This window comes from Microcebus murinus, chromosome 19, assembly GCF_040939455.1.
Source record: "Microcebus murinus isolate Inina chromosome 19, M.murinus_Inina_mat1.0, whole genome shotgun sequence".
NCBI lineage: Eukaryota > Metazoa > Chordata > Mammalia > Primates > Cheirogaleidae > Microcebus > Microcebus murinus.
Window position 1 is genome coordinate 31,418,558 of NC_134122.1, and position 27,075 is coordinate 31,445,632.

The window sequence follows — 27,075 nt, forward strand, 5'->3', positions numbered from 1 at the left end:
CCCTAGTCAAGGGGCGAGAATGTGGGGGGAAGCAGGGAGCTGGGCCCGCGCCCTGGAAGCCCCCCCGGGCCCCCCTCCAGGCACCCGAGGCTCCTTGGCCCCGTGGCTGGGGGGACAGCTGGAATGAGGGCTCGAGAGCGAGGGGCTGCCAGAGCCAGGCGGCCAGGCGCTTGGATTACGAACTTGGCGGAGGCTTCGGAACACAGAGAGAGGAAGCCTTGAACATTCCTACGGGGGCCCCTCTGGCCCAGGGCGAGGCCGCTGTGGTTTCTCAGTATGTGGCAGTGATTAGAATGGGATTTGTCTGCAAACACACAAGTCCCTTAATGAGCGTGTTGAAATGGACACTTTGGGGGTGAGTCAAGGCACAAGGAGTGGGGGCCTTCCCCAGCAGGCCCGGCCAGAGACACCGGGCCTCATTCCCCGATGAGATTGCACTGGTTAAAATGCCAGCATCTCAGTGGCCTTCCTGCCATGCCCGGCCATATCATACTGTCCCTATTCCATCAGGTGCTGGAGGAGCCGGAGTCCTCCCTGGTGTTGGAGGGGCCGGCATTCCTGGCGTGGCCGGTGCAATTCCTGGAATTGGAGGCATCGCAGGTAGTGTCAGTTCCAGCAGGCGTGGGGATGTCCTTGAGAGGGCCACAGGGCAGGGACCTCACCTTCTGTGACTGTCTTTCCAGGGGCTGGGACTCCAGCTGCAGCTGCAGCTGCGAAGGCAGCTGCTAAGGCCGCCAAGTACGGTGAGTGCCCCTGGGTTGCCGCCCAGGACTCGGGCCTGCCCTGGCCTCTGCATGGGCCTTAGAGACCCCAGTCCTATAAGGCCGGATGGAGTTGGCCATCCATGGCACCCTGCCTACCCCCCAACCCCCTCCCCAAACATGCGCAGTTCACACCTCCTTGCCTCTGTTCCTTCTGGTCCCTACCTGGGATGCCATCTCCATTGCTCTCCACTGACACATGATTGAGCCAGCAGGGGTGGGGGGGACCCTGTGGAGCACCAGGCTCCTCCCACTCCACCCTCCCATGGCCACCCCACAGGCGTCCCCTGTGTCCACTGCCTGGGTTCCCAGTGCTGAGAATTCTGACTTTGCTTTAGAAATAGACCTCGTTCTTCCCAACCCACAGATGCAAACCCTTGGAGCTCTTTAGGGACCCTCTTTCTTAGTCCCTCCACACCTTTCTGATGAGTTGGATCCATGCCAAGGAAATGCCAACCCACCTGTGACCCTGGGCTTGGGACTGACTGTCAGTCTTGTAGCTCCCCTGGACCACTGCCCTTAGAGACCCTGTGAGGTTCCCACGGGCCAGGACAACAACCCTTTCCCTCCCACAGGAGCTCCTGGAGGCTTAGTGCCCGGTGGGCCAGGCTTTGGTGTCCCAGGAGTTGGTGTTCCAGGAGTTGGGGTCCCAGGAGTTGGTGTCCCAGGAGTTGGTGTCCCAGGAGTTGGTGTCCCAGGAGTTGGAGTCCCAGGAGTTGGGGTCCCAGGTGTTGGAGTCCCGGGAGTTGGCGTTCCAGGAGTTGGAGTCGGTGAGCTGGGCTGTATGTGTGTGTGTGCACCTGTGTAAGAGAGAAATATTGAGACTATTGCCAGAACTTTTGGATCCTCTCTAACACCTCACCTATCTGTCCATACCCTTGGCCATACCTCATTCCCTCATCCTCCTCCCTTGGGCTGTAACAGCTTCCCAATTAGCTAGTACCAGTATCATCTCCAATTGACCTTCTGGCTGTCAGTGTGCTCCCAGGGAGAAGACCATGTCTTTTTCATCTCTGTTCCCAGCCCTTAGCTGAGTAGGTGTTCAGTCTGTGATGGATAGATGGGTGTGTGGGTGGAAGGATGGGTGGGTGGAAGAATGGGTGGGTGGAGGGATGGGCGGGTATGTGGATGGGTGGGTGTGTGGAAGGATAGATGGGTGGATGGACAACTGAGAAGGCAGGTGAGTGGCCATGTGAATGAGTAGGCAAAGTGGTGGATGAGAGAGTAGGCAGGTGGGTGGGTAGACGGACAGATACCAGGATGGGTGGATACATGCATGGATAGATGGGTAAAAAGGTGAATGGATAGATGAATGGGTAGGTAGGAAGACTGATGGACAGGCAAGTGGAGACTAGATAAGTGGTTAGAAGGATGGGTAGAGGTGTGGATGGATGGGCACAGGGTTGGATGAGCAGATGAACAGATGGGTGATGGCAGGATGGGCAGGCAAATGTAAAATGATGGTTGGATAGATGGTTAGGTGAGTGGCTAGATGGGCAGATGAGTGGATAAGGTGATGGCTAGGTGAGCACATGGGTGGACAGAGAGTCAGGTAGTTGGGTGGGTGGATTGAGGTCCAAGAATAGACAGACAAATGGAGAGACATAGATGTGGGTCAATGGGTGGATAGAGGGGTCGAGTGGCTGGGTGGGCAGACAGGCAGATGGGTGGACAACTCTATGTGGGGTCGACAGACAGAAGAAGGTAGACTGACAGACAGATGGGTGGACAGAGGAATCTATACCAAGCCTCTCTTCTCCGTTCTCTCCTGAGCATTTGTGTCCCCCTTGATCTCTCCAGGGGCTGTGTCACCAGCTGCAGCTGCGAAAGCTGCCGCCAAAGCAGCCAAATATGGTGAGTTTGTGATAGCTCTGCCCCACCCTGTCCCGGCTTATCTGCCAGAACTAACGACTCTCATCTAGTTGCCCAGAGAAGGTGAATGACTTGTCCAAGGTCACAGAGGAAGTCACTGGCAGAGCTGGACTTGGACCTGGCAGCCCTAGGGCAATGTCTCCCCAGTTGTCTCCCACCGTGAGGCCATGGGGCTGAGCATTGGGAGAGTGGCAGGATGGCATCCACATTGGGGACAGTGATCCTGACCCGCCCTGCTCTGGCCAGGGCCCTCCCAGAGGAGCCCAAACCTGGCTGGGAATATGGAACCTGCCAACAGTCTCCCCACATCCAACAAGGGGGTCCTTCTCCCAGTGCCCTGAGAAGAGAGGGGTGGGGGGAGGACCTAAGGGTGTCGGTAGAGCTTCACACACAGGCTGTGGGGGCCGCGTGGCTTCCTGTCCTTCACGGACCAGGCTGGGGGAAGCTGTGTCCTCTCCCAGCCGACCAGCACCCCCGGAGCCCTGCCAGCCCTCACCAAGGTTCTTTCCCTCGGTTCCCTTCCGCCTGCAGGAGCCAGGGGGGGAGTCGGAGTTGGAGGCATTCCCACTTACGGGGTTGGCGCTGGGGGCATTCCCGGCTACGGTGTCGTGCCCGGAGTCGGAGGAATCCCCGGAGTCGGAGTCGGTGGTGTCCCTGGAGCCGGCCTTTCCCGTGAGCCTTAGCAACATCTGGGAGATCGGTGGCGAAGGGGTGGGGGCTTCTTTCCTGTTGGGCCATGCGGGGGGGAGTGGGGTGTCCACAGGGCTTGACTGCTCAGGGAGGAGTTGGGGAGAAGACAGGGAGAGCGGTGAGCACAGCTGAGACCCAGGCAAGCCTTCCGAGCGTGTCTTTCTTTCTCATTTCCTTGAAGCTGAAGCCCGGGCCGCGGCTGCCGCCAAAGCTGCCAAGTACGGTGAGTGCCCTGCCTGCCTGTCCCCAGGCCCTGCTCTCCACAGGGCCTGGGCCAAGGGTGCGAGTCCCCCGCCCCTGTCTCCCAAAGCCACACTCAACTCTACTGCCCTTTTTGGTTGCCTGCCATTAGGGCTATTGGTGACCAGCTCACCCTACCCCAAACCAGACAGTCGAAGGTGCCAGGCAGCCATCCTGCACCGCCCCCATCCTCCCGCCCCACCCCCGCTCCCCCAAGAGGTGGCCTCCAGGAGGGGCGAGGCTGGACGCTCTTCACTCCTCCAGGTGCTGCAGGAGCTGGAGCCCTGGGAGGGCTGGTGCCAGGTGTACCAGGCGCAGTCCCAGGAGTACCAGGTGCTGAAGGAATCCCAGGTGAGCTGTGTCCCCAGCCCAGAGACAGACTTGGTTTGCCTCATGGAAGGGGCCCTGGAGTTGACTGAGGTCAACCGTACCATTTTACAGATGATAAGACTGAGCCCAGAGATGGGGAGGAGAGAAAGCAACTTCCCCTAGGCTGGTCTGGAGGGAAGAGCCCTCTGTGCCTGGGGTTCTGAGTGCCAAAGGAAACTGGCAAGTCCCCTCCCTGCCTGGGGAGGCTCAGGAACGCCAGCGGCTGGGTGTCACAGCCCTGCTCTGCTAGACCGGGGGTTCCATTTACTCAGTGGGCCTTTCTGGTTCCTCATCAGGCAGAACCTTCCACCCTGTGTTCTTCCTCCTCCACCAGTCACGGGCCAAAGGGAAGAGATTAAGTGGCCATGACATTAAGTGACAACTTTCCTTGGTTGTTTTCCCATTGGAAGGTTCCTCTTCTGCATTCCTTCTTCTTTCCAGGAGAAAATTCCCCTTTTAATTTACCTCAAAAAATGAGCTATTTCTTCCAATAGTTTTGGCTATTGTAGGGCTACTAAGATTTGGGCTACTAAGGGATACTAAGATTTGTAAGAAATTACCGAAGCAGAGAGCGCCACAGAGCTTTCAGACCTGGGGTAGGACAGGACCACCACGCCCCGCCAGTGACAGCCCAGGGCTAGAATTTCAGCCCACAGCTAGAGCTGCTTCTCAAGTCTGCACTCAAGGAAGGACAGGGGTGTCCCCAGGTGCTAGTGGGCGATCACAGAGCCAGGCCTGAGACCCAGCTGGGCACTGCACGCTTCCTTCTGTCTCTAACTCAAGGAGACAGTGCAGGGAGAGGGACTTCAGGAGGGAAAGAGCTCCCTAGAGGTGGATTCTGGGAGGGCTTCCAACAGTGGGGTGGGGAGGGATGGGGAGAGGTGCTGGGGACTACTCCCTCATCCCCCCTCACCCCTCCAGGAGCAGGGAGCCCAGCAGCTGCAGCAGCCGCAGCTGCCAAAGCTGCCGCCAAGGCTGCCCAGTTCGGTGAGTGCCTCCCCACCCCATCGAAGAGCGTGCTTCTCCCCCCCCTGCTCTGGGGTCTGCTGCCCAGTCCCCCTGCCTCTCCAGCCCCCTCTAGCCATCACATTCAGGAGTGGCCTTCCTCAGAGACTTTGGCCCATCCGATGGCCTTCAGGAGTGTGGGTGACGTTCTGATTAGGGAAACAGAGTGAGAAGAGGCCCTAGTGAGCCCCAGGACCCATGTCCCCATTCCCAAAGGCCCTGGACCCCCCGGTCTGGCTGGGGCCTGCCCCCCTGCCCCGACCTCACGCTGGCTCCTCTGGGCTCCAGCCCCCCTCAAGCGACTGCAGCACTTCTTAGTCCCCATCTCTTGCGACATCCGAGGGCCACCCTGGCAGCCCCAGCTGCCCAGTTTCCTGAATACGGAGACTCGCAGCAGTCCCACTTGTTAGCTTTCAGCTGTGTGTCAGCTCCTGGGTGGCCCTGGGAGCCGTGTGCCTCGGCCTTAGGGACCTGAGGACATAAAGGTTCGGATCAGAACCTCTAAGACCGAGTAGGCCAGAAAGTGTCTTAACCACAGTCCACTGACCCCCTAATTCTCATACACAACCATCTTACGAAGTTGGTGTCATTATTCCCATTTCACAGATGTAGAAACTGAGGTTCCCAGAGCCTCAGTAACTTGCCCACAGTCACACAGCTAAACGGTGCTGAGCTGAGATTTGTACCCAGGTCTGCCTGCCTTGCAAAGCCCCTCAGACTACATAACTCTGCTTCTATCACCCTCAAGACTCCCAGGAGGCCCCGGTCCCTCAAAAGGTTAAGAACTCCTGACCCTGCACATACTTCATATTAGTGGTGAAGGAGCTGATGCCCCTCAGGGACAGGTGACTGGTCCAGGGGCACACAGTAAGTCTGTAGAGCCGGGACGAGAGCCCAGGGCTCCAGCCAGTGCTCCTCCCATCGGCTTCTGCCCTTTTTGGCCGGGCTTTGGATACGGATTAGCTATTCTCACTCTTCTAGGGTTAGGCCCCGGTGCCGGCGTGGCCCCTGGAGTGGTCCCCGGTGTAGGCGTGGCCCCTGGAGTGGTCCCTGGTGTAGGCGTGGCCCCTGGAGTGGTCCCCGGTGTCGGCGTGGCGCCCGGCGTTGGCATCGGCCCTGGTGTTGCAGGTGAGCTATGAGCAGGTGGGCCTGGGGAGCTCCCGAAGCCTCCGTGGGCACCGTCCCTGACCCCCCTCTCTCTCCCTCCAGGAGTGGGGACCCCAGCTGCAGCCAAATCCGCTGCTAAGGCGGCCGCCAAAGCCCAGCTCCGTGAGTGCCCTGCCGCCTTCCTGTCCCCTTCCGGCCCAAGCCTGAGCTGGGCCCAAGATACACAGCCTCTCAGACCTGCCCCGTAGCCTCCTTAGATCCCCAAGGCAGCAGGCAGACGGGTGGGAAGTGCCGACTTGGCATGTGGGAGACCTGGGTTCAAGTCCTGGTCCCTCACTAGCTGAGTGACCTCCGAGTTAGCCTGTCCTCACGTGTTAAGGGTGGGTGATGGCAGTACCTTCCTAACAGAAGGCCGTTAGGAGGTCGAAAGGAGCTCAGCCAGGCCGGGCGTGGTGGCTCACGCCTGTAATCCTAGCACTCTGGGAGGCCAAGGTGAGTGGATCGTTTGAGCTCAGGAGTTCAAGACCAGCTTGAGCAACAGTGAGACCCCGCCTCTACTAAAAAATAGAAAAAATCAGCCGGGCATGGTGGTGCGTGCCTGTAATCCCAGCTACTCAGGAGGCTGAGGCAGAAGGATCGCGTGAGCCCAGGAGTTTGAGGTTGCTGTGAGCTAGGCTGACGCCATGGCACTCTAGCCGGAGCAACAGAGTGAGACTCTGTCTCAAAAAAAAAAAAGAAAGAAAGAAAGAGAAGAAAAGAAATGAGCTCATCCAAGAGAGAAGAGCCGGAGATTAGTCTGGAAAGGAAGTGGTGTCCAGAGTGTGCGGCCCTAATGCAGCCCGGGGCTGGGCGGGTGGGGCAGCTTTAGGGACGCCACTGCAGTGCAGCACAGGGGCTGGGCTGGGGGCAGGTCTGGAGATGGGGGCAAGGCCATTGCCTGGGTCTGGGCCCCTTCCCCTGGGGACTGGCTCAGGGCATCTCCTCGGGGTCATGCTCCCGCCCTGCTGCCACCACCCACTGCCCTCTCTCTGCAGGCGCTGCAGCTGGGCTTGGTGCTGGCGTTCCCGGACTTGGAGTTGGTGCTGGTGTTCCCGGACTTGGAGTTGGTGCTGGCATTCCCAGACTTGGAGTTGGCGCTGGTGTTCCCGGACTTGGAGTTGGCGCTGGTGTTCCCGGCTTTGGGGCAGGTGCAGGTGAGGGGCCTTCTAGGAGCTAGAAGAGACATCTCTTGAGCTCAGGGGCAGGAAGCACCTCGTCCTCCCAGCGCAGCCCCACATCCCCACACCACCCAGGGGTGCACAGTGAATTCCCCATCAGTTTCTCCCGAGCAGGCAGAGGTAAGTGGGGTAGCAGATCGGGGAGGAGGGCCAGCCAGGCAAGGGGACCCCAGGCTGCCAGACTGCAGAGCAGCTGTCTCCTCGGTGGAGAGATGACAGGGCTCCAGACTGGGAAAAAGCCTGTCCGCCATGCAGGGAAGGGCAGGGTAGGGCAGCCCAGCTCCCTTTCTATAGTGCTCTGTGGCAAGGGGGCCACTAGGAACTCCAGCTCCTCACTCTACGGTCACCAAGCCCCCCTCTGTGTCCAGCCTCATGCTGGGCCTAGAGGGGACAGGAAGGGGCAGATCAGATTGGCAGTGGCATGGTCAGACACTGGAGCGCTGTGTTTGGTAGCATGTGCTCCTTCCTGGCTCGGGAGCTGTGGCTTTGAGGAGGGCTTTGAGGAGGTGATGGAAACCCAGGAAGTCAGGGAGGGCTCCCTGGAGGAGGCAGCAGAACCCCCAGGCATAGAGCTCAGCTGCTGACCCGCCTCTTTCCCTTCTCCCCAGTGCCTGGATCCCTGGCCGCAGCTAAAGCAGCCAAATACGGTGAGTGCACCCCACAACTGCCCTGTTCTCTCGCTGCATCCCTGTCCCTGACAGCACAGGGCTGGCTGGTTTCTAGAACACATCAGTGGCAGTCTACAGACCTGGCCCCTGCCCACCACATGCCTATGGTGCTTCCAACCCCTGGGACAACCCAAAACATGCCTCAGATTTCCAACGCCCCCCGGGGGAAGCTCAATTCCACCATGGTCAGAACCACAGTCCCACAGGCCCCGGGGCCAGGGAGGGGCCAGGGCTGCCGTAGGTGTGAGGGGGCGGCCTCCACCTGCTCCCCCAACGCTCTGGCCGAGTGGAGGAGCTGGTGTTCCTCATCTGAGCACCCCAGCCGCCCGCCCGCCTCCCTGTCGGCAGGACTGCGGCCACCACGAGCCAGCACTGAGGACGTGGCAGACCTGCTGCCTCTCCACTTGGCACGGGCAGTCCCGCCTGGCCAGCCTCACGCTGTCTGTGGCCCCAGCATTCCTGGCCTCCTGCAAGCCAAGGAGGGGGGCCTCTGCCAGGGATCCACCAACCCGGCCTGCCGGCAGGTCCGCTTGGGGCCAGTTTCCACCTCGGAAAATCCCGGCTTCTCAGCCACCACCCCCAGCGACCGGGCTCCTCTCCCGTTCACTGCTGGCTGCTGAGCCTGGCTGGCCTGGCCGAGTCAACAGACAGTGCCAGGGGAACAAAGTGGTGTCCTGCCACAGGGCAGCGAAGGGCTCGGGCTTCCCAGCCACTTCCTGCCTGCGGAACCCTTAGCACGTTGCTTAACCAGTTCTGTGCCTCAACTTTCTCATCTGCAAAATGGGAATGATAACGCTGCCACCTTTCCCGGCACAATACATAATAAACAGGCTGAGACGAGGGAAGCACTTAGGACTGCCAGTGTCCCCGCTAAGTGCCAGCTGTAAATACTGTTGCCACCACTCTTAGCAGCTCTGCACTGCCCAGTGACTCAGAACATACAGAGTTCACGGGGCGTGCCCTTCTCTCTCCAACACCTGTAAGCTTGGCAGGGTCTCATCACCTCCTTGAGGGACACGGGGACTCTGGTGCTCAAAGAGACAATAGCTATAACAAGTGGAGAAACCAAGATTCTTAACTGGATTCGAACCCAGAGCTGTCAGAACCCGAAGCTGGTGTTGCACACTCTGCGGCACCCGGTACTACCCGAGGACAAGGACAGGGCCACTGTCCTGTGTCACAGATGGGAAGGAAAGCCCTGAGGGGTGGAGGGGTCACCCTTGCCTGACTGATGAGGGCAGAACCAGGACTCGGACCCAGGGGCTTAGGAAGGGACTTTCTGTCCCGTGTTCCTCCCACTGGGCCACATGGCCTCTGCCACCCGTCTGCTTGCCTTGTGTTCCCGGGCCAGGGAGACCCGTCCTCAGAAACGGGGACTGATCTGTCCTCTCTCTCTGCAGGAGCAGGAGTCCCCGGGGCCCTTGGAGGGGGTCTTGGTGGAGTAGGTGTCCCAGGCGGCGTGGCAGGTGAGCTGAAACCCCAGGGTGGGCGGGTGGGGAGGCTGACCCCACAGAGTCCCTCCCTGAGCTCCCCTGTGCCCCCAGGAGCTGGACCTGCTGCCTCAGCTGCTGCCGCTGCCAAAGCTGCTGCCAAAGCCGCCCAGTACGGTGAGCGCTTGCTGCAGTGGGTACCCCCGCCAGGCCCCAGGGTTTGGGGAGCTCCTGCCCTGGCACTGTAGAGTCAGAGTCCCTGACCTGCCCCAGAGCCCCACGGGGCCCAGTGCACCTGCTGGCCCCTCTGCGCCCTCGAAGGCCCTGGGAGCTCAGGCTCCACCTGGGCGCTGAGAAGACACCCACCTGTCCCCTCCGCAGGCCGAGGTCTGGTCCCACTCCTCCGGCCAGCGGGGTTTAATGCTCAGCTCTCTCCACAGGCCTGGGGGGCGTCGGTGGGCTCGGAGTTGGGGGACTTGGTGCTGTCCCAGGTGCTGTCCCAGGTGCTGTCCCCGGTGCTGTCCCTGGTGCTATCCCTGGTGCTGTCCCAGGTGTTGGGGCCTTGGGAGGTGAGAGCTGCTCTGAAGCCAGGGAGTGTGTGAGTGTGCGAGAGAGACTTTCTGTCCCGCCTCCGCCATACCTTTGGTCAAACTGTCCCTCTGCCCTGCCCTGCCCACACCCCACCCCACCTGCTTCTTGGGGTGTGTGGGCCCCACCCTCCCCCCCAGGCCCAGGCAGGGTTCGGAGAGGGGCTGGAGCAGGCAGGAGCCAGAGCTGCCCCCTGCGGACGGGGCCTGAGCCTCTCCCTCCCGTCTCCCAACCCAGCCCCCCAAAGTGGGGTGAATTAGGGGAACGATGGCGATAACCATTCTCCAAGAAGGAAACCAAAGCTGGGAGGGAAGTCCCTTTCTCCAAGGCAGTGCCATCACAGCAGGCCTTGTGTTGACAGCCCCTCTCTCAGGTTGTCCCCGAGTCTCTGTGCCTACACTGGCCCAAGGGGCCCTTCCTTCCTATGTGCTCCATGAGAACAGACATGTACTAGGAGCTTAGTGATGACTTTTGGAGCAATGGATGGATGAAGCAGGGGTGGAGGAGGTGGGAGGCTGAGTCAGGGGGTGGTGACTGGTGAGCAGATGCAAAGAGAGGCCTGACTGGGAGGAGGTGGCACTCCTGAGCCCTCACCTGCCCTGTCTCCCCAGGTGTGTCCCCAGCTGCAGCTGCTAAAGCAGCCAAATACGGTGAGTGCCTCCCCTCCCCCCGTCTCCCCATCCCAGGCCCGCCACCCCCACCTGTCCCAGCCAGGCTCCCAGTAGCCCTGAAGGTCTGGTCCACGATATCCCTGACCCTAGAGCCCACAGGGATGGCAGGGCCTCTTGCAGATGGGGGTGCCTTGTCCTGACCCCATCTGCCCTCCTCAGGTGCTGCTGGCCTCGGAGGTGTCCTAGGAGCCGGCAGGCAGTTCCCAGTTGGAGGTAGGGCCTCACCTCTGCCCAGGTGTGGGGGAGGTGGCTGGCTGGCAGCAGGGGCTCCTAGAGCCTGTGTCGTCCACACGAGGACATGAGACGGGCAAAGGGGCAGGCCACAGGGTTGCAGACAGTGCCAGGCTGAGCTCAGAGCTGAGGCCATGGGTGTCACACCTGGGTGCTAGGAGGGGACACTCTGGGTTGAGAAAGCCACTTTGGATACATTGGGGGGATGGGGAGGAAGTGGTCCCAGACAGAGAGGCCTGGGAAAGCCGGTGCTCGTGCAGGCCAGAGGGAACAAGGCTAGAGCAGGGCCCAGCCCCACCGAGCCCAAATCTCTCCCGCAGGAGTGGCAGCGAGACCTGGCTTCGGATTGTCTCCCATTTTCCCAGGTAGGCCAGGCTCCCAGCCCCAGGCCCTGCCCCGGAGCTCTGGCCGCGTCCTTCCTCCTCCCCTGCTCCGTCTCCTGCTCAGGAGGCTGAGCCAGCACCAGGGGTGGACCCCATGGCCTCAGGTCACAGGAGGCTGACATAACTGCCTCCCTCTCTTAGAAGCACAGAGACCTTCAGCTTTTCTAAAACACACTTCGAACCTCTCAGGGTCCCCGGGGGACAGAGAGCTCTCCCACCATGTCCCAGATGAGGCAAGCTGCACATCAGGGCATGCCAGGGAGCACTGCAAGGCCACTCAGTGGGAAAGGCAGAGCCCAGGACTCCGGGCACCCAGCCCAGCACTTGGCCCTCTCACCCCACGCCCCCGCACTGGCCTAGGCTGGGCCCGTGCTGTCGGGAAGGCTCGGCGGGCTCCCCAGAAGTGAGCACACTCACAGCCCTCTCCTTGCCTCGTAGGTGGCGGCGCCGGGGGCCTGGGTGTCGCTGGTGAGTCTGCAACAGGAAGGCAGTGATGCCTGGAGGGGCCCATGTCACACAAGGCCCGGGGCCCTGAGCTCCTTTACAGAGCCCAGTGGGTCCTGCCGAAGGAGTGGCTGGTGTGGCCGTGGCCCTGGGATGGTCCTCTGGTGCTGGGGGCTTGAGGAAGCCTCCAGGGGAATTGCAGAGGCCGAAAGTTCAGCCCTGGGATGTGGGGACAGGAGCCAAGGGTCCCAATTCCTGGGATTCCCACCTGGCACTTGACTAGGCACAGAGAGGGGGACAGGCACTTGGGTCGCCCCAGGACTCACGGTCTAGCTGGAGAGGTGGACAGGTCCCACAGAGAGGAAGACAGGCTGTGTAAGGAGAGAGCTGCCTGGGCAGGGTGGGTGGCGGGTCCCCAGCAGTCAGATGTGCACGGCTGAGACCGGGAAGCAGGTCAGGGGTGACTGGGGGTGACAGGTGCCTGCTAAGCTGCTCAGGCCACCATCGGCAGGAGGGGGCACCCTGGGGGGCAGGGATCCTTGGGAACCTGTGGGGGTGCTGGGAGAGACAGGAAAGCCCAGCCCCTCCCCAATCCCTCCCTCCCTCCCTCCACAGGAAAACCCTCCAAGGCCTACGGAGGGGCCCTGGGAGCCCTGGGATACCAAGGTGAGTGAGATTTGGCCCCTGAAAGAGGCGGGGCAGGGAGAGGCTGGGCCCACCAGCCTGGGCCAGGGAGAGGGGCACAGGAGAGGCCTGGCAGGCAGCGGGAAGGTGGGGGAGAAGGATTCCTCCCACCCATCCTTCCCCCTCCAGCACGGCATTCAGAGCTGGGAGCGGCCTCAGAGCTCTCCAGGCTCCCCCAGCCAGGCCTGGGTGTCTCCCCAGGTCGCCTCACCTGCTGCTGCAGGGAGGAAACTGGGAAAGAGACGAGAAGAACTTGGAGGGACAGGGAAACAGAAGAGATGGGGCCACCAGAGCCCTAAATCAGGGAAATCTGAGAGCGTGGGTTGGGGTGGGGGACTCCAGGTGCCCTCGGCTGGGCATGGAGGGCAGAGGCCACATGCCCCTGGGGCTGAGCCTCGTCCTGGTTCAGAGATGCAGACTGCCTCTGGGGAGTGCGTGGGGCGGGGCTGTGCCCCCAAGGAGTTCCAAGGGAGCTGCAGCTGCATCCCGTGGTGGCTCAGGACAGTGAATTCCCTCCCACCCACCCCCACCACGCAGATAAGGCAGCTGAGGCCATAAGTGGGAGGGGCAGAGGCAGGACCAGGCCGACCCTCTCCCGGTGCCCAGCTTGCCATGGGGACCAGTCTTGCTTGTGGCCCCAGCAGGGTGCTGTCTGGAGACAGAGGCCTGTCCCTGCGCTGCACCCTCATGCTGCCACCAGGTGGCAGTAACGAGCCGCCTCTGTGTGAGCCGGGGCAGGAGGTACACAGGCTCTGCCACCAGGCAAAGGTGCCTTTCCTGCCTGGGGGGGTGTGGGGGGGTGCCAATCAGACCCTGCCCAGCACAGAGCAGGAGTCCAGGGTTGAGTCCCAGCCCAGCCACTGGCTCTGTGGAAAAGTCCCTTCCCCCGTCCCCCGGGCCTCCGTTTATTGCTCCCGTCTCCCCTGCACGGGTCCCCCACTCGCTGCAGGGCCCCTCCTCCGGACACTGACTCTCCCTCCATCCCATCTGCCCTGACGGGCTGCTCCCAACCCTTCCCTAAAAGGCTCCCCAGGCGCAGTGGACTCAGGGTGTGGACACCTTGTCATGTTTGGTTCCCACGACCTGGCCCCTTCCCCTCTCTGAGCCTCGGTTTCACCAACGATCTTGGGGCCTGCCCCCACCCCACCTGCCCAGTGAGAGTTAGTACAATGGGCGGGGTCAGAGTTCCGCCTGGGGCGTGACCTGACTCTTCTTGGAGCCTGTGTCCGAGGAGCAGGACAGTGGTCAGGGCCTTGAGCTGCAATTGGGAAGGGCCAGACTGACCGCCAGGTGCGCCTCCCCTGATCCAGGTGTGCCCTGCCTGGGGAAAGCCTGTGGCCGGAAGAGAAAGTGAGCTTCCCAGGACCCCTGACTCGCGACCTCATCAACTTTGGTGCTACTGCTTGGTGGAGAATGTAAACCCTTTGTCACCCCACCCCATGGCCCCCCAGTCCCCACCCCAGGAGGGAACGGGCAGGCCGGGCAGCCATGGAAATCCACAGGACAAGGAAACAAGAGAGCGGTGGCCCAGGGCCCCGACCCCGAGGCCCCCTACTTCAGAGGCGGGGGTGGGCCTGGCCCCCGCCCCCTCCTCATGCCACCCAGGCGCTCCACACACACAGCCTCCATCTCCAGGGAAACTTGGTGCTACATACCGGTGCTCCCGTCCTCCAGGGGAGGGAGGAGGGAAGGGCAGCCCCTCGGGGACCCCCTCCCTGGGGCTCCCTTGAAGATGGTGCAGACACTTCCGGGCAGTCCGCCTCCCCCTGCCCGCCAGGACCCATCCCTGTCTGGCTGCGGTCCAGTTGGTACCCAAGCACCTTAAGCCTCAAAGCTGGATTCGGTCACATCATCCCCCCTCTCCTTGGTCCACCTCGTCCCCTCGCCCCCACCGATTGCTGTTCCCCACATCTGGGGCACCTTCAGGTCGGAAGACCACCCCCACTGGGAATAGACCCCCCTTTGCTCTTGTGGAGTCCGTTCGCCTGTCCGCCCATCCACCCATCTGCCCATCCGTCCATCTGTCCGTCCACCCGCCCTTGTCCCCATTTGACTGCCCAGCACCACTAGCTGGCTGGGCACACCCTCCATCAACCCCCCCACCCCGCCACCTCCCTCATGCTCACCCAGGGTGTGCAGGGCTGTGGACGGGGCAGGTGTCTCTCCCCACCGGGGTCTCCCCACACGCAGTACTGTATCCCTGTCCCTCCCTGGAGCCACTGTCCTTCAGAGTGGTTCCTCCCCTACCCCACCCATCTCTTTGTGTCTCGCTGTGATAGATCAATAAATATTTTATTTTTTGTCCTGGACATTTGGGGAATTATTTTTGATTGTTGATGTTCTCTTTTGGGTTTATTGTTGTGATTAATTGAAAGAAAAAAAAATTTTTTTTCTGATCTGGGGAGCTATATCTCCAATAGAAAATTCATTTTAATCACTTTGGTATAACTCGGGATAAAACACACCTTTTTAAAAAAAATATAAGGAAATTAACTGCTTCTGAAAAGACTAATAAATGAAAACCTTTTAAAGGAAACTGTGCCTTGGCCTTCTTTGTCCTCTTCCATCTGCCGTGGCTTGTCCGCCACCCACGGTGTCTTTGGGAGACTGCTACACAAAGCACCTGCTGCTGGCTTCTGGGGCATCGAAGCTTCTCCAAGTCCAGCTTGTCCCTTAACAATGACATTCCCTTCGTAGAGGAGGCAGGGCTGGCGGCTCTCCTCCATGGAGGTGGACTCCACCTGCCCCTGCGTTTGCCCCACAGGCCCAAGTCCTTGAGCACAGGCCTCCCAACACGGAGGGTGCGGTCAGAGGGGGGAGGAAAGGAAGCTGACCCTCCCGTCCAGACCCAGCCTTGGTGAACCGCTGCATAAAGACAGGAGGAATATCTGACCTAAGAAAATTCAGAAGATAATCAAGGGACACCTGTTTGCCCCTGAAACAGTCCCTTCTAAAAAAGACCCACCCTCATCCATGGCCTGTGTACGTCACCATTTTCTCCTTTGTAAACTGAAGGAAATGACACTTTGCAGGTGGCACCAGGGGACTCAGCACCCCCCTTCCATGCACCTATCCCCAGAGCCCATCCTCCCCACCTCGGGGCCAGAAATCCACAGGGCCTGGAACATGCCCCTCTGTGGACCATGCTCTGGGTACCAGATTCCAGAATCCCCTCCCCAAACCACTGAGCCTGCTCCCAGGGTCTGTATGGCCTCACGCCTGCATCCATCCTCCTGAGAGGGACCCTGTTGCCAGTGTGCACACTCTGAGCCAGAAGGGCGGCCCAGGAGCTATTTGTGTGTGGGGGGTGCTTACTGCACAGACTGGGGTATCTGTGCATTTGCTCACAAGCACCACGGTGATACCAAAAGGAGTTGGGATGGAGAGAGAAAGCCACTAGGCGTGACACTCAGGAAGAGCTTCCCAGAGGATAGGAAAGGGCAAAGGGGGCTCCAATCATCCAATCATCCACCCACCCATCCACCCATCCATTCATTTCCTTTTTTTTTTTTTTCACTGAGACACTCACTCTGTCACCCAGGCTACAGTGCAGTGATATCATCACAGCTCACAGCAACCTCAAACTCCTGGGCTCAAGCCATCCTCCTGCTTCAGCATCCCAAGTAGCTGGGACTACAGGTGTGCGCCACCATGTCCAGCCTTAATTTATTCATTTCTTCACTAAACAAAATCATCCTTTGCTGGTTCCACCTCAGCTCTCTGGCCTCCAAAAGCTGAATGCAAGCTCAAGCATTCAGCCCTGGGCACTCCCCGCCTTGATTTCTCATAGCGCCTGGCTTTAAACACCACCCTGCATTGGAAATTCCTAAGTTGACATCTGCAGCACGGAGCCTTGCCCTGAGCCCAGGACTTGCTCACCCAAGGCCAATTCTAACTTCTCCACCTGACGTCCCACAGACATGTCCTAGGGAGCCGGGATCCCCACCATCCCCTCGCCACCTCTCCCGTCTCAGCAAAGGGCAGCCCAGTGGCTCAGGCTGCAACTCTGGTGCCATCTCTGACTCTGCTCGTCTCTCCGCAGACCCTGCAGCAGGTCCTGCGGCACGACCTTCAGAACACATCCAGAGTCCAACCACTGCTTACCACCTCGGGGCTGCACCTGGTCCCCATCGTCTCTTGCCTGGATGACTGGAACAGCTCCCTGGCTCCCCTTCCGCCTTCTCGCCACCCAGCAGCCAAAGCAATCCTTTCAAGACATGAGTCAGTTCAGGTCATGCACCTGCTCAAAATCCTGCAGTGGCTCCCTGTGTCCCTCAGAGCCAAAACCAGAAGCCTTTCAGTGGCCAAGGAGCCCCTACCTGCGTGGCACCAGCAGCTGTGTCCTCACATCCTGCTACTCAGCCCTCCAGCGCTCTGCCATCCCCTGTGCTCCCTGGCCCTCTTGTCCTTGAGCACAGCAGGTCACCCCACTGCTGGCCTTCCCATCTGCTATCTCTCCTGCCTGGAACACTCTTCCCTTGGCCACCAGTGCTCCTGCCTCCCTCACCTGCTTCAGGCCTTAACTCAAGTGCCACCTTCTCAGAGAGTCCTTCCCTGACCCCTTTCTATACCTGCAAACTGTGCCTTCCTCCCCTGCTCTCCCAATTGTCCCTGCCTTCTTTTTCTCCACAGCACCTGTCGCCATGCTGCAAAACATATTTTCCTTCTTTGTTTACTGACTCCCTGCACCAGACTGTAAGCTCCCTAAAAATGGGCACTGTTTTAAGAACAAAACAGATGAAAAAATGTTGCCTTCATTAATTGCATACTGCAGTAGAAAGATGATAAGGGAATGTGCAGGGCTGATAATGACCCCAAAGAGAGCCAGGTCCTAATCCCGGGAAGCTGTTAAGGTCCCTGTATTTGCTTCCTAGGCTGCCGTAACAGAGTACCAGGAAGTGGAGAGCTCAAACCACATAGATTTATTTTCTCACTATTCTAGAGGCTAGCAGTCTCAGATCAAGGTGTTGGCAGGTCTGTTCACTTTGACAGCTCTCTCCTTAGCTTGTAGATAGCTGTCTTCTCCCTGTTTCTTTTCTTTTTTTACTATTTTTTTATTTCATGGAACGCTTCACGAATTTTCGTGTCATCCTTGCTCAGGGACAATGCTAATCTTCTATGTGTCGTTCCTATTTTAGTGTATGTGCTGCCGAAACAGGCACTCTCCCTGTCTTCCTAAGGTCTTCCCTCTGGGCATGGCTGTGTCCTAATCTTCTTTTCTCATAAGGACACCAGTCACATTGGATTAGGGCCCACCCTAATCACTTCCTTTTGATTTAGTCACCTCCTTAAAGACCCTAACTCCAAATATAGTCACATTCTGAGATAACTGGGGTAAGTACTTCAACATCTGGATTTGGAGGAGACATAACTAAGCCCATAGGATTTACCTTGTATGGAAAAAGGGTCTTTGTAGATTTGATTAAGTTAAAGATCTTGAGCCAGGTAGGCCATAAATGCAATCACAACTGCCCTTATAGGAAGCTGGAACAATTGTATGCCAACAAATTGGCAAACCTAGATAAAATCATAGAAACATACACCCTAGCAAGACTGAATCATAAAAGAAATAGAAAATCTGAACAGACTAATAATGAGTAAGGAGGTTGAATCAGTAATAAAATGTCTCCCAACAAAGACAAGCCCAGGACCAGATGGCTTCACTGGAGAATTCTATCAAACATTTAAAGAATTAACACCAATCCTCCTGAAATTCTTCCAAAAAAAATTGAAAAGAAGGGAACGCTTCCAATCTCATTCTAAGAAGCCAGCATTGCCCTAAAACCAAAACCAGACAAAGATACCAGAAAACTCCAGACCAATATCCCTTATGAACAATATCCCTTATGATGCAAAAATACGCAACAAAATTCAATAGCATATTAAAAGGATTATACACCATAACCGAGTGGGATTTATTCCTGAAATGTAAGGATCTTTCAACATACAAAATCAACTAATGTAATAAAACATATTAACAGAATAAAAGACAAAAACCACAGGATCATCTCAATTGGTGTAGAAAAAGCAATCTTTGACAAGATCCGACACCCTTTGATGATAAAAACACTCAACTAATTAGAAATAGAAGCAAACCACCTCAACCTAATGAAGGCTATATATGAAAAGCCCACAGCTAATGTCACACTCAATGGGGAAAACTGGAAGCTTTTCCTCCGAGATCAGGAATGAGACAAGGATGCCCACTCTTAACCACTTCTATTTAGAATAGTACTAAAAATCCTAGTGAGAACGATTAGGCAAAAAAAAAGAAATAAATGACATTCAAATTGGAAAGAAAGAAGTAAAATTATCTCTGTTCACAGATGATAGGATCTTATCTGTCAAAGACCCTAAGATTCAATACACACACACACACACACACACACACAAATTAGTTGTGTTTCTATACACTTACAATCTGAACAATCGGAAAAACAAATTAAGAAAACAATTCCATTTACAATAGCAGCAAAAAGAATAAAATGCCAGAAATAAACCTGAAGAGGTGAAAGATTTGTACAGTGAAAACTACAAAACATTGCTGAAACAAATTTAAGAAGACACAATACATGGAAAGACATCTCGTGTTCATAGGTTGGAAGGCTTAATATTGCTACAATGTCCATTGTACCCAAAATGATCTACAGATTTAGCATAATTCCTGTCAAAATTCCAATGGTATTTATTCCAAAAATAGAAATGTTCCTCTTAAAACTAATATGAAATCTCAGGCTGGGCGCGGTGGCTCACGCCTGTCATCCTAACAATCTGGGAGGCTGAGGCGGGAGGATCACTCAAGGTCAGGAGTTCAAAACCAGCCTGAGCAAGAGTGAGACCCCGTCTCTACTAAAAATAGAAAGAAATTAATTGGCCAACTAAAAATATATAGAAAAAATTTAGCCGGGCATGGTGGTGCATGCCTGTAGTCCCAGCTACTTGGGAGGCTGAGGCAGTAGGATCACTTGAGCCCAGGAGTTTGAGGTTGCAGTGAGTTAGGCTGATGCCATGGCACTTTAGCCCAGGCAACAGAGTGAGACTGTGTCTCAAAAAAAAAATTAATATGAAATCTCAAAGGGACCACAAATAGCCAAAACAATTTTGAAAAAAAGAGGCTGGCTGCAATGGCTCATGCCTATAATCCTAGCACTCTGGGAGGCCGAGGCAGGAGGATCACTTAAGGTCAGGAGTGGTGGCACATGCCTGTAGTCCCAGCTACTCAGGAGGCTGAGGCAGGAGGATCACTTGAGCCCAGGAGTTTCAGGTTGCTGTGAGCTAGGCTAACCCAACAGCACTCTAGCCTGGGCAACTACAGAGCAAGACTCTGTCTCAAAAAAAAAAGAACCAAGTTGTATTACTCACATTTCCTGATTTCAAAACCTATTACAAATTTACAGTAATTAAAACAGTGAGATATTGGCTTAAAGACAAAAGTAAACCTTTGTATGTATGGTTAAATGACACTTGACAAGGGTGTTAAGACTATTTGATGGGGAAAGGGCAGTATCTTGAACAAATGGTGTTAGGAAAACTGGATATCCACATGCAAAAGAATAAAGTTGGACCCTTACCTTTCACCATGTACAAAAATTAACTCAGATTAAAGACCTAAACATAAAACCCAAAACTATAAAGCTCCTAAAAGAAAACATAGGAAAGTATTATGACATTAGACTTGGCAACGATTTCTTGGATATGACCCCAAAAGCCCAGGCAACAAAAGAAAAAATAAGCCAGGCACAGTGGCTCATGCCTGTAATCCTAGCACTTTCAGAGGTCAAGGAGAGAGGATCACTTAAGGCCAGGAGTTTCATATCAGCATGGGCAACATAGCAAGACCCCATCTCTACAATAAATAAAAAAATCAACCAGACATACTGGCACATGCCTGTGGTTCCAGCTACTCAGCAGGCTGAGGCAGGAGAATCACTTGAGTCTGAGAGTTGGAGGTTGCAGTGAGCTATGATGATACCACTGCACTCTAGCCTGGGCAGCAGGGCAAGACTCTGTCTCAAAGACACACACACACACACATAAAGACAAAAAGAGAATAAACAAATGGGAGTCCATCAAACTTTAAAACTTTTGTACATCAAAAACACCACCATCAACAGAGTAAAAGGCAACCTACAGAATGGGAGAAAATATTTACAAATGACTGATCTGATGAGGGTTAATATCCAGAATACATAAAGAACTTCCACAACTCAACACCAAAAAGTCAAATGAACTGATTCAAAAATGAGCAACTAGGCCGGGCACGGTGGCTCACGCCTGTAATCCTAGCTCTCTGGGAGGCCGAGACGGGCGGATTGTTTTGAGTTCAGGAGTTCGAAACCAACCTGAGCAAGAGCGAGACCCCGTCTCTACTATAAATAGAAAGAAATTAATTGGCCAACTAATATATATTAGAAAAAAATTAGCTGGGCATGGTGGCACATGCCTGTAGTCCCAGCTACTCGGGAGGCTGAGGCAGCAGGATCGCTTGAGCCCAGGAGTTTGAGGTTGCTGTGAGCTAGGCTGATGCCATGGCACTCACTCTAGCCTGGGCAACAAAGTGAGACTCTGTCTCAAAAAAAAAAAAAAAGAAAAAAAAAAAACCAAAAATGAGCAACTGATGTGAATAGACATTTCTCCAAAGATGACATACACATGGTCAACAAGCACATGAAAAGATGCTCAACATCACTAATCACCAGAGAAATGTGAATTCAAGCCACAATGAGATTCCACCTCACACCCATTAGGATGACTACCATAAAAAAAAAAAGGACAAAAAATATAGCAAGCATTGGCAAGGGTATAGAGAAATTGGAACCCTTGGGCACTGGTGGTGGGGATATAAAATGGTCACACTGCTAACTAAAAACAGAACTACCATATGAACCAGCAATCTCACTTCTTGGTATACAGTCGAGAAAGAATTGAAAGCAGAGTCTTGAAGAGATATTAGCACACCTATGTCCACAGCAGCAATAGTATTCACAATAGCCGAGAGGTGGAAGCAACCCAAATGTTCACAGGTGGATGAATGGATAAACAATATGTGGTGTACACACACACACACACACACACACACACACACACACACACACACACGCCATGGAATATTACTCAGCCTTAAAAAGGAAGGAAGTACTGTCATATGCTACAACACAGATGAACCTTGAGGACATTATGCTTAGTGAAATAAGCCCATTGCAAAAGAAGATAAACACTGTATGATTCCACATATCTGAGGTTTCTAAAGTCATCAAATTCATAGAAACAGAATGGTGGTTTCCAGAAGCTGGGGGAAGGAGGGGATTGAGGAGTTCCTTAAAGGGTACAGAGTTTCAGATTTACAAGCTGAAAAATTCCGGAGATCTGTTTCACAACAATGTCAATACACTTAATACTACTGAAATGTATACTTAAAAATAGTTGATACAGTAGATTGTATGTTATGTATTTTTTACAAGAAGAAGGAGGAGGAGGAGGAAGAGAAAGAAGGAAGAAGAATAGAAGTAGAAGAAGGAGGAGGAGGAGAAAGAAGGAAGAAGAGAAGTAGAAAGAGGAGGAGGAGGAGAAAGAAGGAAGAAGAGAAGTAGAAAGAGGAGGAGAAAGAGAAAGAAGGAAGAAGAGAAGTAGAAAGAGGAGGAGAAGGAGAAAGAAGGAAGAAGAGAAGTAGAAAGAGGAGGAGAAGGAGAAAGAAGGAAGAAGAGAAGTAGAAAGAGGAGGAGGAGAAAGAAGGAAGAAGAAGAGAAGTAGAAGAAGGAGGAGGAGGAGGAGAAAGAAGGAAGAAGAAGAGAAGTAGAAGAAGGAGGAGGAGGAGGAGAAAGAAGGAAGAAGGAAGGCCGGGCGCTGTGGCTCACGCCTGTAATCCTAGCTCTTGGGAGGCCGCGGCGGGCGGATTGCTCAAGGTCAGGAGTTCAAAACCAGCCTGAGCAAGAGCGAGACCCCGTCTCTACTATAAATAGAAAGAAATTAATTGGCCAACTGATATATATATAAAAAATTAGCCGGGCATGGTGGCGCATGCCTGTAGTCCCAGCTACCCGGGAGGCTGAGGCAGAAGGATCACTCGAGCCCAGGAGTTTGAGGTTGCTGTGAGCTAGGCTGACGCCACGGCACTCACTCTAGCCTGGGCAACAAAGCGAGACTCTGTCTCAAAAAAAAAAAAAAAAAAAAAAAAAGAAGGAAGAAGAAGAGAAGTAGAAGGAGGAGGAGGAGAAAGAAGGAAGAAGAGAAGTAGAAGAAGGAGGAGGAGAAAGAAGGAAGAAGAGAAGTAGAAGGAGGAGGAGGAGAAAGAAGGAAGAAGAGAAGTAGAAGAAGGAGGAGGAGGAGAAAGAAGGAAGAAGAGAAGTAGAAGAAGGAGGAGGAGGAGGAGAAAAAAGGAAGAAGAAGAGAAGTAGAAGAAGGAGGAGGAGGAGAAAAAAGAAGAGAAGTAGAAGAAGGAGGAGGAGGAGGAGAAAGAAGGAAGAAGAAGAGAAGTAGAAGGAGGAGGAGGAGGAGGGGAAGAGGCAAGGACAATTCTTCCCTACGTGGCCCCACTGACACCTTAGCTGTGATCCAGTTAAAGCGATTGCAGACTTGTGGCCTCCAGAACTGTGAGAAAATAAATGTCTGTTAAGTTACTGAGTTTTTGGTAATTTGTCACAGCAGCCACAGGAAATGAATACAGGACAGCGAATAAAAACGACTAACTCCAATGCCAGGTGAATCGGTGCTCAGCGCTATTAAGTTAAAAAGCCGGGGAAGGAGACAGCGACCAAGAATATTAAGTTGCTTGGGACGGTCGAGGGACCTGACTTAGGTCAAAGGCCCTGTGGCGACCACATGCTTGAGGAGTTAGAACGGCAGAGGGATGCTCTTTTGTGGTTTTAACAAAAGCGAGGAAGGAGAGAAAAAGTAAGGGCAAAGAAGCAGCCAGGGGCTGGATCCCATAAGGGCCAAAGTAAGAACGTGGGAGTTAGAAAGCTGGGGGACACTTTTACCCACCTGCTCAAAGGCTCTGCAGGTTGATGGGAGCGGGGGTTGGGGGGCATGACTTGGGAGGCTGTTGCTCCAAACGCCCAGCTAGACCAGGCAGGGAGGAGGGAGAGCGCAAGAGAGGAATGAGGGATGCCCACACGTCTGGCCTGAATCACTGGATGATGGGGTTGTCATTTACTGCGACGAGAAACACCCAGGGAAGAGCTGACCCAAGCACAAATTAAGAGCTCTGACCTGGATGTGTTGAGCGTGAGGTGCCCGATTGCCAACCAAGTGAAGACGCCAAACAGACATTTGGGTCTTTGTGTCTGCAGTTCGAGGAGAGGTCAGAGGAGTTACCGAGCCACATGTCTGGCCGAGGTCACCCAGAGTGGGCAAGGAGGGGGCAGACTTGCTGTGTCACCAGCTCGTGTTCACCCCAGCGCCAATTTGGCAAGTTTGGACCAATCCTACTCGCTGACCCGGAGTAAGCACGCTGTTTCCGTGCCCTCAACCCTGCATCTAGAAAACTTTTATCATGAACCACAGCAGTAAAATATCTTTCAGCAAACATCAAATACACATTTGCCACTTGGATAGCAAATGCACACCTCACACTTAATACATCCAAGCCAGAGCTCTTAATTTGCACCCAAATTAAGATGTGTGTCCAAAAAGACACATGTACACAGCCACTGACAAATTTTTTTCACTTTTTTCTTTTTCTTTCTCCCACATTCAGAGATCATGAAGAATTGCTTATAAATTATATACATTTGGCTAAACAAATAATAAAATACATTCATCACATAACGTATGCAAAAGCAAAGTTTAAGAAGAGTGTGCTAAAGATGAAATAAACAATATTCGAATGATTTTATTTATTAAAAGTACAAAAATCCTTTTTGCTTTCAGTAAGAAAAAGTCAATATCTTGTCTGGGCAACGTGAGCGAATATGTCACATCTAATGTTTCACCTGGAGCCGAGGCTGACAGGAGCTCCCACCCCAGTGCCGGCTCCGTCTTTTCGCTCATCTTGTGGTATTAGCATCACCTTCAATCTGCGCTTTCTTTGTGGGAATTTTTTTCAGCCATGAGTCCATGCCGTGAAGGTTCGTTGTGTTAAAGCTGGATAGGCTCACTCAGCTAACCTGGTGCAGGTGCACAGCACCCCAGGCCACTCGGTGCCCTTCACCCTGCACTGAGCGCAGGGCACCAAGACTGCCCTGCCCTGGGCACCCACGTGGGTTTGGCTAACGGGGGCTGTGGGAGAACAGGAAGGGCAGGAGAGTAAGATGGGAATAGTTGTCCCAGGGCCTTTTCCCCTTGGACCCCCAAAAGTTGACTGCACCCCTCTCGTACAGCTCCTGTAAGGCAGGCTTCTCCTAACTCCTTCATCCCCGGCTGGTAACTGCACCAACCCTAGCTTCTTTCCCGTTAGAAATACAAATTCTACTATTTTCTTCCCTCCCCAGGGCATTGTTTTGCACCCAGGGGTGAGTGCCCCCTACTTTGCAGGCCACTGACCCAGAGCCCTGCCTAGAGCTTTCTGCACGAATGGGGCTGGCACTGCCTCTTGTTCTTTAGGTGAACTTGGTGCACGGCTGGAGTGCGGGTCTAGGGGAGATAGGGTTGCACCTGCCCAGGTCCAGCATTCTAGAATTGCCCACTTCTGGGCAGCAGTTGTCCCTTCCAGCGCTGGAGCAGACGGCCCCATTTTCTTTGGTCTCTTTGGACCCCGGCCCATCGGTCGCCACTTGGCAGAGGTTCGCTTCGCTCCTACGTCCTGCTCATTCGCGACCTGCGAGGGCCTGAGACGTGGGCCATAGCCTTTCGCAGCCCTGGCCTGACCTCCCTGCAGGCCTCGGAGAGGGCGAGGAGACCCAGCCGGCGCCCCTCCCCAAGGCGACCACCAGCGTCCTGGGGCCCCACAAGGCCCCCTCCAGTCCGGGTCCTTGGAGCCAGCTGGCTTGGGTCCGAGGGGAAACAGAGGCCCCTTCTCTGGACGTCTGCAGCCCTGGGCTGCCCCAGCGGAGCGCGCAGCCAACCAAGCGGCCCAGCCCCGCCGCGCGTCGTAGGTCGGGAAAGATGAATGAGAGGGGGAGGCAGAGCAGAGAGGCGAGGCGCGGGGCGGGGCGGGGGCGGGGCCGCGCAGGGCAGTTCCCGCCGCCCGCCGCCCGCGCCCCGCCCCCTGCCGCAGCTCGCAAGCCCCGCCCCGGCCCGCCCCTCCGCTCGCTGCCCAGGCCGCCGCGGCGCGAGCCGGAGCCCCAGCCGGTGTCCCAGAGGCGCCCCCGGCCCGGCCCGGCCCGGCCCGCGCCCTCCGCCCCCGCCTCCCCGGGCCGGCGGCGGCGGCGGGCGAGCTCGCGGGCCCGGCCGCCCCCAGCCCCAGCCCCGCCGGGCCCCGCCCCCCGCCGAGTGCATGAGGTTGACGCTACTTTGTTGCACCTGGAGGGAAGAACGTATGGGAGAGGAAGGTGCGCGGGCCGCGGGCCGCGGGCGGGCGGACGGGCGGGCGGGGGCGCCGCCGCCGGGCCGGGGGCGCGGGAGGGCCGGGCCGGGCCGCGCGGAGGCCGGGTCTGCCGCGAGGCCGCGCCCCTGCCGCCTCGGGGATGAGCTCGTCCTGCCGAAGCCCGCAGGCCCCTCCCTGACATCCTCCCGCCCGCTTTCCCCCTCCCCGGCCCGGGCGAGCTGCCCTTCTGCCGGCCGGGGGCCCCTCGTCCCTTTCATCCCCGTCCGCCCCCATCCCCGGGCTGCCGGCGCCCGGAGGAGTCCCGGGCACTGCCGGTCCAGCGCCGGCTTCCATCCGCGTGCTCTGTCCGCCCAGGCCTCGCCCTGGGGCCACCCTTTATCCAGTCTCTAACGGGCCTGGGAAGAAAGAGTGGCTGGGGAAGCCGAAGCTCCGGGTCCCCGTCGCCACCCCGCACCTACCCTGCTCTGTGACCTTGAGCCAGGCGCTAACTGCCTGGGCCTCAGTTTCCCCGTCTGTACAGTTGGGGGGCCCAGTAGTTGGCCCTGGTACTGGCGGTCGGGGACCGGATGGGCAGAAGGAGATATGCGGCGGCGCGGGAACCGCGGGTGGTGTTCTGCGGGACCCTGGCTCCTCTCCCTGTCCCTGCACCTGCGGCGGCGCGGTCTTGGCTGGGAGCATGACTGTTGTCCTAGCCTCCTTAGCCCCCTCCCCTCACTGGGCCCCAGGCTTAGGGCTGCACTACAGTTAGGGTTCACAGACCCCAAGACTTCACCAGTCCAGGGCAGGGGCTGGGGTCCCCTTCCCTGGCTTTCCTTTGCTGATCCGTCCATCACCCTGGCCCACCTGGTGCCCAGGCAGGTCCTTGCTGTGCCACCCCCGCCTGCCCCCTCTACCACCACCCTCCCCAGGTCCATGAAAACTGGGGGGCGGGCAAGGACCCACCTCCCCATTGTCCTACCTGAGGTCCCTGGGTCCTCACAGAGGGGCAGGCCGTCTTGACCTTGGAGCCTAGCTGTGTGACCCGGGAAGCCATCCCCTCTCTGAGGCTCAGTCTCCCCATCTGCACAATGGGGAGGGGCAGGCCCGGGGCATCTTCCAGGGCCCACCAGCTGCAAGGGTGCCAGGCCCCAGGGATGACTAAGCACGCCTGGTGGTGACTTGAGGAGGTGCCAGGCCTCCCTGGGGCAGGTGTCTGGGAGTGCCTGGCTCTGCAGCCCCTGCCCTTGTGAAGCCAGGCACAGCCAAGGGTCAGCCAGGGCCAGCACCTCCGGGCTTCCTGCGCTTCCCCTCCC

At 56.3% G+C, this 27,075-nt stretch overlaps 2 protein-coding genes and 1 non-coding gene across 5 annotated transcripts in view; 2 read left to right on the forward strand and 1 right to left on the reverse strand.

The window, feature by feature from the left end:
- Positions 1–14,669, forward strand: part of ELN (elastin) — a 32,077-nt gene extending 17,408 nt beyond the window's left edge. Inside the window, exons 16-36 of one of the 3 annotated variants that reach the window (XM_012742255.3) lie at positions 511–600; positions 684–743; positions 1,337–1,531; positions 2,562–2,615; positions 3,165–3,305; positions 3,505–3,546; positions 3,828–3,914; positions 4,854–4,919; positions 5,919–6,065; positions 6,147–6,206; positions 7,079–7,237; positions 7,870–7,908; positions 9,330–9,395; positions 9,474–9,536; positions 9,800–9,928; positions 10,559–10,597; positions 10,778–10,831; positions 11,170–11,214; positions 11,671–11,700; positions 12,292–12,342; positions 13,671–14,669. In XM_012742255.3, the coding sequence (XP_012597709.2) occupies positions 511–600; positions 684–743; positions 1,337–1,531; positions 2,562–2,615; positions 3,165–3,305; positions 3,505–3,546; positions 3,828–3,914; positions 4,854–4,919; positions 5,919–6,065; positions 6,147–6,206; positions 7,079–7,237; positions 7,870–7,908; positions 9,330–9,395; positions 9,474–9,536; positions 9,800–9,928; positions 10,559–10,597; positions 10,778–10,831; positions 11,170–11,214; positions 11,671–11,700; positions 12,292–12,342; positions 13,671–13,714 (1,661 nt within the window). In that variant the 3' untranslated portion in view covers positions 13,715–14,669. The remainder of the gene's footprint in view (positions 1–510; positions 601–683; positions 744–1,336; positions 1,532–2,561; positions 2,616–3,164; positions 3,306–3,504; positions 3,547–3,827; positions 3,915–4,853; positions 4,920–5,918; positions 6,066–6,146; positions 6,207–7,078; positions 7,238–7,869; positions 7,909–9,329; positions 9,396–9,473; positions 9,537–9,799; positions 9,929–10,558; positions 10,598–10,777; positions 10,832–11,169; positions 11,215–11,670; positions 11,701–12,291; positions 12,343–13,670) is intronic. The other 2 variants (XM_012742256.3, XM_012742257.3) reach the window with 2 other exon arrangements.
- Positions 14,670–17,415: 2,746 nt separating this feature from the next.
- Positions 17,416–17,522, reverse strand: LOC142862473 (U6 spliceosomal RNA). The gene has a single exon (XR_012913566.1). It is a non-coding gene; the product is annotated as a U6 spliceosomal RNA (small nuclear RNA).
- An 8,133-nt stretch (positions 17,523–25,655) lies between these two features.
- LIMK1 (LIM domain kinase 1) overlaps positions 25,656–27,075 on the forward strand; it is a 31,311-nt gene continuing 29,891 nt past the window's right edge. The window contains exon 1 of the mRNA XM_012742209.2: positions 25,656–25,787. Within this exon, the coding sequence (XP_012597663.2) occupies positions 25,733–25,787 (55 nt within the window). The 5' untranslated portion in view covers positions 25,656–25,732. The remainder of the gene's footprint in view (positions 25,788–27,075) is intronic.